Source organism: Nerophis ophidion, linkage group LG25, assembly GCF_033978795.1.
Source record: "Nerophis ophidion isolate RoL-2023_Sa linkage group LG25, RoL_Noph_v1.0, whole genome shotgun sequence".
NCBI classification, from domain to species: domain Eukaryota; kingdom Metazoa; phylum Chordata; class Actinopteri; order Syngnathiformes; family Syngnathidae; genus Nerophis; species Nerophis ophidion.
Window position 1 is genome coordinate 14,769,987 of NC_084635.1, and position 12,058 is coordinate 14,782,044.

A 12,058-nucleotide genomic window follows, 5' to 3' on the forward strand; every position below is an offset into this window, starting at 1 on the left:
ATTTTTTTCACATGATAGAAGGCCCACATTCTTATTGGCACACTTCTTTTATCACGGTTAGGTAACACTGCTAGTGACGCAGAGTTTGTGAAAGAATGGGTATCTGACAAAAATGTCACAAAATGTCATGAAACAGAGTCTACTTTATATTCAAAGAGTGTATCAGCAACTGACATTTTGGCCTCAGATAGTCAAGAGGTTGTTATCGTGAAATAAATAATAGCCACAACATATTTTTTTTAATAACTTGCGATGCAAAATGTCAAATATACAGTATAGTGCTCCCCTGCAATGGAAAAAGTGTGAGCTTTAAAGGACCACATCCTGATCATTTTACTGGCTTTTAAACTGATATTGGACAGTAAATTGATTTTAGTTTTTTAAACACTGCAAGAATCTCAGTGTGCTCTCCTCTGTAAATCTGCATGGTTGCCTTCTTGGCTAATATTTTTGGAGATGGCAGCCTCCTCTCTGACCACGCCAACTGGGCTGCGATTAGTCAGAGGCCGAGGGCCAGCTCAAGCCCCCAAAAGTCCAAAGTTAAAGTTAAAGTCCCAACGATAGTCACACACACACTTGGTGTGGTGAAATTACACTCTGCATTTGACCCATGCCTATGTTCACCCCCCTGGGAGGTGAGGGGAGCAGTGAGCAGCAGCAGTGGCCACGCTCGGGGATATTTTTTAATGATTTAACCCCCAATTCCAACTTTTTATGTTGAGTGCCAAGCAAGGAGGCATTTTTATAGTATTTGGTAAAGTCTTTTTATAGTCTCTGGACTTTGGTCTCAGAGCGGACACTCTAACCCAGAGCTGGGCAAATTAAGGCCCAAGGGCCACATGCGGCCCGTTAAGCTAATCAATCTGGCCCGCCGGACATTCCCAAATAATTTTTTTAGATGTTTAAGATGGAAAGTGTCGCTGCCGTTATGATGTGCAGTCTTGTTTTCTAATGACCGTAAGTCTTGGAACTATACTAAGTCTTTCAATGCTTGGAATATGCGTTTATGGATGATATACCAGTTACTATGGTCATGTAATTAGTTAATACGGTAATCTACGTCACAGGAGCCCAGACGAGGCACCAAGCAGTGTGGGCGGGAAGCGTTTCCACAGACGTGGAAGGAGATTTTCACAACAAAGTTCTAAAACTTAGTGATATATCAGATATATCAGATTGTATGTGGTTATATTTTTTACCCTTCGCGTTCATATTTCACTGTTTGTTGCGTTTCAGTTGATTGTAAAATATGTCGATCGAAAGGGGGTGTGACATTCATATTTTGTCAATATTCAGTGTTTTATCGTTCATAGGAAAATAAAAAAATCCATTACGTTGTCTGTCATAGTGTTTTTGGCAATCAATCAGACATTATTGTGAGGTTTTGTATTAGTGTTCATAAAACAGACATATTTTGTTCTCTACATGTGGCCCCCAACTCAAAATAATTGCCCAGGCCTGCTCTAACCACATGGTCACTGAGCAAAAAAATGTATAACGAAAGTTATGTGCTATTAGCTAATAGCTACCAGCAAATAATAACAATTGGATATAGAATATGAATATAACTGTCAGGCTTGCCACTGGCAGTTTGTTTGTGTTTTAGTTTTTCCTTTGTGTGTTTAGTATTTCCTGTCCTTGGTTGCTGTCAGCACTCTTATTTTGGTTCAGCTTCCTGCTTGTCTCCCTGAGTGCTTTGTTTCCCCTCCGCTGCGGCTGATTGGTACCTGGCCACACCTGGTGTCAATCAGCCTGTTCCTATTTGTACCTGCTTTGTCTTCCAGTCAGTGCTAGGTTATTGTCTTGTTGATGTAACTTCTTGTCACTCTTGTCATTGCCACCTGTCGTATCTTGTCGAGTCAATGCAGCGTAGCAGTAAGCTATATCTAGTTAGGTGTTTTTAGCTGACTGTCTTTTGTTCCCTGCTTCCAGTTTGTTTTCTTATTATAAGTACGACTTCTATTTCCTGCTAGATACCTGCTAGCTTCCACGCTAGGCCTTTTTATTTGTTATCCGACCACGTTCTGCGCTTTTTGTTGGTACCCTTTGGTTTTGTTCTAGTATTTTATATTAAATCATGTTTTCTCACTCCATGCCTGCCTCCATCTCTGCATCTTGGGGTTCGTCAACAACAAACTTTGACAATAACCTTATTCACAAAACTTCTGCAGAGGGGCAGGGACTGTAAGCCCAACATTTTTAATAGCCCAGTCTAATTATGACTGAAAGTTTTTATTTTCCATATGATGATGTCTCTATCTGTGTCATTTTCAATCAAGAAAAACTTTTGGTTGTATAAAAGTAACAAAGTTAAAATGTGACTGTAGGTCTTTAGCTCCCCAGATAAAAAACTAAAGTTTCAACGGTTAAAGAGGCTGTTTGCAACATTTACACAGATGCCTAGAGGGCGCTAACTCTCCAAATTTTTCATTACGGTTTCTCGTACATAATGACCTAATTACGTACGTACAAAACATATGCGCATCTGCGTTAGCTTTAGGTGTTGTTAGCTAAGAACAGCAATTTGGATAGCTCGCGCTAGCTGTCATTGAATGTATATTCTATCATAACAACAACATGACTGCAAATAGTTTTTTACTTCTCTTGGACTGATTTTGTATGTGTGCACGAGCTGCTTGAATCACAATTCTGAAGAAAAAGCCTTAGTGGTTTCAAGAAAAATGTGACAAATGGTATTAAGCAGTGGTTACAACCGGGCAAACGGCAATCGCCATCCATGGACTTCGTAAAATTGTTCTGTAATAAATTCGCAAGTTCCCGTGGGAATCTCGAAAAATTCTCACACCCGACCGTTCAAGAGATTTACTGCAGGAGTAGCATACATTTTTAACAAGGAATAACTCAAAAAGACATCAACTTTTTGATCTGGAACTTCAACATTACGCCGAACATGAGAACATCAACTTCAGGTAGCATTTTAAATATACGGTGGAACCTCGATTTACAAAACCTCCTTATAAAAACTTTGAACCACAGGCGGTCCAAAAATATGTTTTGTTGTACGAACGTTGTTTCTGTGTACGACTGTTTCAACTTACCATCGTGTGCCTGCAGTGCGGCCATTTTTTGCCCGGCAGCACATCCATTGTGGGCGGAGTGATCAATCTTCGGCGCTCATTCAGTCATAAGAGCAGTGTTGTCGCTAGCTACTCTGTGACTTTGTGTGCTTTTAATTTGTTTTTTAGCCTTTGTGCAGACTTTTTCTAGTTATGCCAGCTTAATATGAGTCCAAAGAAAGCAATGGACAAGCAAATGTGTTGTTTGAAGCATTCAAGACATTCAGTGTCGACACTGAGAAGATTAACCAACAAGCTGAAATAGATTTATTTTTTTAAATCATTGTAGCAACCTGGCTGAAACAGTAAAAGGGGAACATTATCACCGGACCTATGTAAGCGTCAATATATACCTTGATGTTGCAGGAAAAAGACCATATGTTTTTTTAAACGATTTCCGAAATCTAAAAGGGTGAATTTGGCGATTGAAACGCCTTTCAATTGTTCGCTGTCGGAGCGATGACCTTTCACTCGTGACGTTACAATGGGAAACAATCCGCCATTTTCTCAAACACATTACACACACCAAGTCAAATTAGCTGTGTTATTTTCCGTTTTTCCGACTGTTTTCCGTACCTTGGAGACATCATGCCTCGTCGGTGTGTTGTCGGAGGTTGTAACAACACGATCAGGGACGGATTCAAGTTGACTTACGTGGAGTGTGCTAATCAGACATATCAATGGTCACGGCATGCTAATCGATGCTAATATGCTATTTAGGCTAGCTGTATGTACATACTGCATCATTATGCCTCATTTGTAGCTATATTTGCATCCAGCCTTTCCCCCCACCCACATTTAATGCCAAACAAACACATACCAATCGACAGATTCAAGTTGCACCAGTGGTCAAAAGATGCGAAAGTCCCTCGTTTGTTCTCCACACTTTACCGACGATAGCGATGCTACGACAGAGATGGCACAGAGATCTGTAGATATCCTGCGACACTCAAAGCAGATGCATTTCCAACCATAAAGTCAACGAAATCACAAAGGTGAGTTTTGTTGATGTTATTGACTTATCTGCTAATCAGACATATTTGGTAACGGCATGACTGCAAGCTAATCGATGCTAACATGCTGTTTAGGCTAGCTGTATGTACATATTGCATCATTATGCCTCATTTGTAGCTATATTTGCATCCAGCCTTTCCCTCCACCCACATTTAATGCCAAACAAACACTTATTAATCGACTGATTCAAGTTGCACCAGTGGTCAAAAGATGCAATCGTTGGTTAGAAGGCGATCGCCAAATTTGTCTTCGTTGCCGCTGTCTGTCGTGATATGGCTCAATACCTTCAGTTTCTTCTTCAATTTCGTTTTCGCTATCTGCCTCCACACTCCAACCATCCATTTCAATACATGCGTGATCTGTTGAATCGCTTACGGAGCTGAAATCTGAGTCTGAATCAGAGCTAATATGCTATACCTTTCTGTGCTATCCGCCATATTTGTTTGCTTCACGCAGTGACGTCACAGGACAATAGATGGGTGGCTATAACGACGGTTAAAATCAGGCACTTTAAAGCAGTTTTTCGGGATATTGCGTGATGTGTAAAATTTTGAGTAATACTTCGAACCCTTCAGAAATTGTGATAATGTTCCCCTTTAAATAGTTTTGTGATTTATGTTTCCTGATAGCTCAGTTACAGCTCGTTATTCTATTCTGTTTCTATGTCTTTTATGTTGCACGATTGCGCCAAATAAAATTCTTACTTTGTGAACCCGTTCTCAAACAATGGCAATACAAACTTTTCTGATTCTGATTGATATACAGTACTGTATAGCGCTTTATACTACGTTGAAAGTGCACACACTTCTACAAAAATATGGAGTTCCGTCGAGGCTGGAACCCATTATTGCTACTCGGTGGCCTAGTGATTAGAGTGTCCACCCTGAGTCATACCAAAGACTATACAAATGGGACCCATTACCTCCCTGCTTGGCACTCAGCATCAAGGGTTGGAATTGGGGGTTAAATCACCAAAAATTATTCCCGGGCGCGGCACCGCTGCTACCCACTGCTCTTCTCACCTCCCAGGGGGTGAACAAGGGGATGGGTCAAATGCAGAGGACACATTTCACCACACCTAGTTTTTGTATGACAATCATTGGTACTTTAACTTTAACTTTATTTATGTTGACAATGTTTCTGATGGAGGAATGTGCTTGAATGTAAGAACTGTGTTCAAGCAATAATTACGTTTCTAAATCAAGGTTTCACAGTACAAAATATTGGTAGTGGTAATGAAATGTAAGAAACAAAGGAAAGGGCCTTTTTGATGTTGCCTATTTTCAATAGGCATAGTGTAGTAGTTTGACTGACAGTCTTGATTAAAGTGACTATGGTAGAAACTGAATGAAATTAGAAGGTACATTGCTACCTTACAGATGCCATTGACGCACATATTTCGGCTTTTGTTGCCCTCGAGGCATGGCGTCCCATCAATGACAGCATCACGCATTTTTTCAGAGAAATGTTCATTTAATGGACGGCAGTGGAGCTCGCAGGGACTGACTGAAATAAGACGGACACAAGTGTGAGACAAGGAGCAAAGACACAGTATGCTTATACATCCAACTGGAATTAAGCTCACCTTTGCTGACGACTGCCACCCAGTTGTAGAATGTGCCCTTGTACGGTGCGCTGTTGAAGTGACTGCACTGGATATCTCGAAAAGAGGGTGCATTGTTCTGACACGGTGACGTGTTGCAGATCCGATACCTCTGTCTTTCTCCCAGGCAGTACTTCCCCCTGTTCTTTGGACTGGAGGACAGTGTTGTTAGTTAGGGGTGTGGGAAAAAAAAAAAAAAATCGATTCGATTTAGAATCGCGATTTTCACGTTGTGCGATTCAGAATCGATTGTCATTTTTAAAAAAATCTATTTTTTTTTAAATCAATCCAACAAAACAATACACAGCAATACCATAACAATGCAATCCAATTCCAAAACCAAACCTGACCCAGCAACACTCAGAATTGCAATAAACAGAGCAATTGAGAAAAGACACAAACACGACACAGAACAAACTAAAAGTAGTGAAAAAAAAAATGAATATTGTCAAAAGTATCAATATTAGTTGTAATTTCAGCATTGAAATGATTAAAAATCCCTAATTGACATTATCATTAGACATTTATAAAAATAAAAAATAAAAACAATAGTGTCACAGTGGCTTACACTTGCATCGCATCTCATAAGCTTGACAACACACTGTGTCCAATGTTTTCACAAAGATAAAATAAGTCATATTTTTGGTTCGTTTAATAGTTAAAACAAATTTACATTATTGCAATCACTTGATAAAACATTATCCTTTACAATTATAAAAGCTTTTTACAAAAATCTACTACTCTGCTTGCATGTCAGCAGACTGGGGTACATCCTGCTGAAATCCTATGTATAAATAGAGAATCCTTTTAAATCGGGAAAAATTTGTTTTTGAACAGAGAATCGTGTTGAATTGAAAAAAAAAATAGATTTTGAATCGAATCGTGACCCCAAGAATGGATATTGAATCGAATTGTGGGACACCCAAAGATTAGCAGCCCTATTGTTAGTGGTAACAGTTCATTGCTTGGGAAATTTTCTGCTGAAGTAAACAATCAAAAAAATAGGATGCCACAGATGCCCAAACTGTTTCCACAGGGGGCCATATACGATTTACAAACACCTGTACTTGCAACCTTTTCAGTTTGCATATCTCCACATCGCGCCAAATATGTATTTATTATTCATGCAGCGTCCCCCTCTACCATTACCATTACCATGAATTGATTAACGTTGACCCCGACTTAAACAAGTTGAAAAACTTATTCGGGTGTTACCATTTAGTGGTCAATTGTACGGAATATGTACTGTACTGTGCAATCTACTAATAAAAGTATCAATCAATCAATCAATCAATCAAATCATTCCCTTACGCTGCACGCGAAGAATAAATGAACGAAAAATGTTTAAAGCGGATTGTATTTCTTATTTCTAATCATTGTAGCGACTTGGCTGTTGAAGTTCAGGAGTTTTGTGACTTCGAACTGTGGTGCACAACAGGAAGGGTGGGGGGGAGTGATACTGCATGCATCTTTTGAATTACCATACAGTAAGTCCAAAGTTGTGTTGTCCCATGTTGGAAAATGCACAAATTAGTAAAAAGTAGGTGAAACTGTGTCCAATTTAACATGATTGAAGTCCCCAGACATAAGAACGAGGGCTTCTAGGTGTTTGGTCTGTTGCATAGCAACAATGGCATGTAATTAATAGGGCTGTGAATCTTTGGGTGTCCCACGATTCAATTCAATATCGATTCTTGGGGGTCACGATTCGATAATATATCGATTTTTTTCGATTCGATTCTCGATTCAAAAACGATATTTTTCCGATTCAAAACGATTCTGTATTCATTCAATACATAGGACTTCAGCAGGATCTACCCCGGTCTGCTGACATGCTAGCAGAGTAGTAGATTTGAAAAAAAAAAGTTTTTATAATTGTAAAGGACAATGTTTTATCAACTGATTGCAATAATGTAAATTTGTTTTAACTATTAAACGAAGCAATAATATGACTTATTTTATCTTTGTGAAAACATTGGACAGTGTGTTGTCAAGCTTATGAGATGCGATGCAAGTGTAATCCATTGTGACACTATTGTTATTTTTTATTATTTTTATAAATGTCTAATGATAATGTCAATTAGGGATTTTTAATCACTGCTATGCTGAAATTATAACTAATATTGATACTGTTGTTGATAATGTTCATTTTTGTTTCACTACTTTTGGTTTGTTCTGTGTGTGTTTGTGTCTTCATCGCAGTTCTGAGTGTTGCTGGGTCAGGTTTGGTTTTGGAATTGGATTGCATTGTTATGGTATTGCTGTGTATTGTTTTGTTGGATTGATTAAAAAAAAAAAAGAGAATCGCTTCTGAATCACACAACATATTCGATTCGATTCGTATTCGAATTGATTTTTTCCAACACCCGTAGTAATTAATTAATTACATTTTCAGAACATTTTGAGGACCACTAAAAACTGGCGGGCCCTGCTCTGCACTATGGACACCCCTGCTTTAGGGTGAATGACTTGGATTTTCTGCGGAAAAACTGCTTATTTTCAAAGGATTTAAAAAAAAATTCAAAATGTAAAACATTTTTGGATCAAAAAGGCACAGGTGTGTTTGATTGTGAATGCCGAATCCCGCATTTGCAGGGATCCACTGGATTGTTGAAGGAAAATGAATTCAATGTCTCGTCAGCAGTTGACGACGCAAGTAGACTTAGCTTTACTTTTATCTTCATTCAAATTTGAACTTTACAGAACAGATACGACCGAAATTTTGTTGCATTAGCTCGTTGTAGTGCAGGATAAAAGAGCAATAAGGTACAGATTTGAATAAATAGATTACTGTACAGATATATATATATATATATATATATATATATATATATATATATATATATATATATATATATATATATATATACAGTATATATATATATATATATATATATTGTACTCTTGCATATGCATCTACATTTACGGATGTATGGTATATTGTCTTTATATTCCAGCGAGTTTATCCGTTTTTTGGATTGAGTTAAAGGGATTTTTATGATGCGTTCAAGAGTCTTATGGCCTGAGGAAAGAAGCTGTTACAGAACAACAAGGTTCTGCTACAGAGGCTGCGGAACATCTTTCTAGAGTGCAGCAGTGAAAACAATCATGGTGGGGCTGGGAGGAGTCTCTGCAAATTTTCTGAGCCCTGGTCAGGCAGTGGCTTTTTAAGATTTCCCGAATAGGAGGAAGAGGAGACCTGATGATCTTTTCCGCCGGCCTCACCACTCTCTGCAGAGACTTCCAGTCTGAGGCACTGCAGGCTCCAGTCCAGACAGAGATGCTGTTGGTCAGTAGGCTCTCTATAATGCCTCTGTAGAATGTGGTGAGGATGGGGGTAGGGAGCTGTGCTCGTTTCATCCGACGCAAAAAGTGCATGCGCTGCTGAGCTCTTTTTTTTACAAGAGCTCCGTTGCGTAGGGACCAGGTCATGTTGTCAGTGATCTGCACCCCCAGGAACTTGATGCTGCTTACGATCTCCACTGCTGTGTCGTTGATGAAGATTTGAGTGTGGCTAGACTGGTGCCTCCTGACGTCGACAATGATCTCCTTGGTCTTGTCGACGTTCAGGACCAGGTTTTGGTTCTGCACCAATCCACCAGATGTCGTCGTTGTCACGGATGAGACAACGTAGTAGCTCGTTGATGAAGAAACGGCCAAAATGATTGGTAACATTAGCTGCCAGTGCTGGTTGCAGATAGGCTATCCTCATCACTTCATATTAAACTATGGTGGAATAATTAATTCAGAAAATGCCCCTTTATTTTTATAGATATGTGTAAGCATTACATGTTTACTCCAGCCTTTAAATTGGTTGTAAAAATGCAATAGGGTGTATTTTTCACATTTAGGATTTGGATGGCTTATGTTCAGAAACTATGTCTATGATTTCAAATACACCACCCACGCACTGCGGTCGCTTCAGACGAGGTGGTGTGGGTCAATGACAGGCAGCATGTTGCTGAAAGGTGTGAATTAAGTTACTTCCAGCTGCTTCTGTGCAAATTCCTCTGCAGTCAAACTGTCACGCATGCATTTTACAAATAACATTTATTTCTCCATTTTCATCCTAAGGCCATATTCACCACATTAAAGACTGCAAGACTGTCTTCCGACTACAAAGGCGGTTACGGTTATTTTGCATTTTGCTCTGACGTCTTCTCTAGTTATTTTATGCTGTTTAAAAACTGTACTGTCTCTGTGTGCCACTGTAAAACATTCCTTTGTCCGTCTATCCTTAGTATAATAATAACTGGAGATATCCAGATTAGCATTTTTGGCCTCTGATACGATTTTTTTAGCCTCTGGTCAATTTCCAGTCTCGATCCAATACTTTGACAATGTATTATAGAACTAAACATGTTTTATAGCAAGGAACATACACTTTTATAAAGCTTATAATTTGCCAGTATTGTAGTAAACCAAAGGATATATTCAGTTTGTGGGATTGAATGCTACATACATTTTTTTGAACAAAATACAGTAAAGTGGCTAGTGCAAAATAACTAAAAAAGAGCATACAGTAAACTCCAATTGGCTGGCATGTAAATACTTTGGGTTATGTCGTCAAGGCCTTTCTGTATCCAAAAGTGTTCTCCCTTAATTTGTCAACAATAACAAAAACAACACAAAAATATTTAAAACTAAATAAAAATATCGATCTAATCATTCTAGTACAGGGGTGTCAAACATACGGCCCGAGGGCCGGATCAGGCCTGTGAACAGGTTTTATCCGGCCTGCAGGATGAGTTTGCCAAGTATAGAAATTAACCTGAAATTTTGGAATGAAAGAAACAGCTGTTCTAAATGTGTCCACTGGATGTCGCAATATCAATTATTTGTATATGATGCTGCATATGTACAAAAAAAAACACATGATGCTAGTACATCAGTCGAGGAAAATGAGCAAACTACATAAATAACATACTGTAATTTGATTTTGATATAATTTTTTTTATCTTAATGGATTGAAAGTTAGCACCAGGGGTCTCGAACTCAATTTACCTGGGGGCCACTAGATGCAGAAACTGGGTGAGGCTGGGCCGCTAGAAAGGATTTCTTAAAAAAATAGGGTATATTGTAGCCCGAAAGTGTTAAGGCTGCATGGGATTCTGGGTATTTGTTCTGTTGTGTTTATGTTGTGTTACGGTGCAGATGTTCTCCCAAAATGTGTTTGTCATTCTTGTTTGGTGTGGATCACAGAGTGAGACATATTTTTAAGTGTTCAAGTTGTTTATACAGCCACCCTCAGCGTGACCTGTATGGCTGTTGACCAAGTATGCGTGCATTCACTCATGTGTGTGTGTTAAAGGCACATTTATTGTGTGACTGGGCCGGCACACTGTTTGTACAAGGTTTAGTGGACGCTAAAGGCAGTGCTCCCATGGTGTTCCCTTAATATTGTTGTTTGGGTGAAATTTGAGAGAATGATTACCCCTGGAGTGGCACTGATAATTGGGAGTCTCCCAGAAAAATCAAGGGTATACAAGTATCATGCTGTAAAGCGTCATTCCTATAAAACTCGCGGGCCACACCAACATTAAATTTTTACATTAAGGTGCGGGCCGCAAAATAATGTCTCACGGGCCGCGTGTTTGAGACCCTTGGTTAACACCACTGAGTTGACTGATGATTATCACATAATTTATTCAGAAAATAAATAATGACAAATAAAGATAGAATACTATTAACCGCAACACGTAAGTTAGGGCTGGGCGATATAAACGATATATCGCAAGTTTGTCTCTGTGCGATATATCCATCCATCCATCCATCCATCCATCATCTTCCGCTCATCCGAGGTCGGGTCGCGGGGGCAACAGTCTAAGCAGGGAAACCCAGACTTCCCTCTCCCCAGCCACTTCGTCTAGCTCTTCCCGGGGGATCCCGAGGCGTTCCCAGGCCAGCCGGGAGACATAGTCTTCCCAACGTGTCCTGGGTCTTCCCCGTGGCCTCCTACCGGTTGGACGTGCCCTAAACACCTCCCTAGGGAGGCGTTCGGGTGGCATCCTGACCAGATGCCCGAACCACCTCATCTGGCTCCTCTCGATGTGAAGGAGCAGCGGCTTTACTTTGAGTTCCTCCCGGATGGCAGAGCTTCTCACCCTATCTCTAAGGGAGAGCCCCGCCACACGGCGGAGGAAACTCATTTCGGCCGCTGTTTGAACTCCTCCACTTGGGGCAGGGTCTCCTTCCCAACCCGGAGATGGCACTCCACCCTTTTCCGGGCGAGAACCATGGACTCGGACTTGGAGGTGCTGATTCTCATTCCGGTCGCTTCACACTCGGCTGCGAACCGATCCAGCGAGAGCTGAAGATCCCGGTCAGATGAAGCCATCAGGACCACATCATCTGCAAAAAGCAG

The 12,058-nt window shown here is 40.0% G+C and overlaps 1 protein-coding gene across 1 annotated transcript in view; it reads right to left on the reverse strand.

The window, feature by feature from the left end:
- LOC133543159 (A disintegrin and metalloproteinase with thrombospondin motifs 7) overlaps positions 1-12,058 on the reverse strand; it is a 292,170-nt gene that overhangs the window by 103,035 nt on the left and 177,077 nt on the right. Inside the window, exons 12-13 of the mRNA XM_061887652.1 lie at positions 5,677-5,846; positions 5,464-5,597 (exon numbers count right to left, since the gene is read on the reverse strand). Of these exons, the coding sequence (XP_061743636.1) occupies positions 5,464-5,597; positions 5,677-5,846 (304 nt within the window). The remainder of the gene's footprint in view (positions 1-5,463; positions 5,598-5,676; positions 5,847-12,058) is intronic.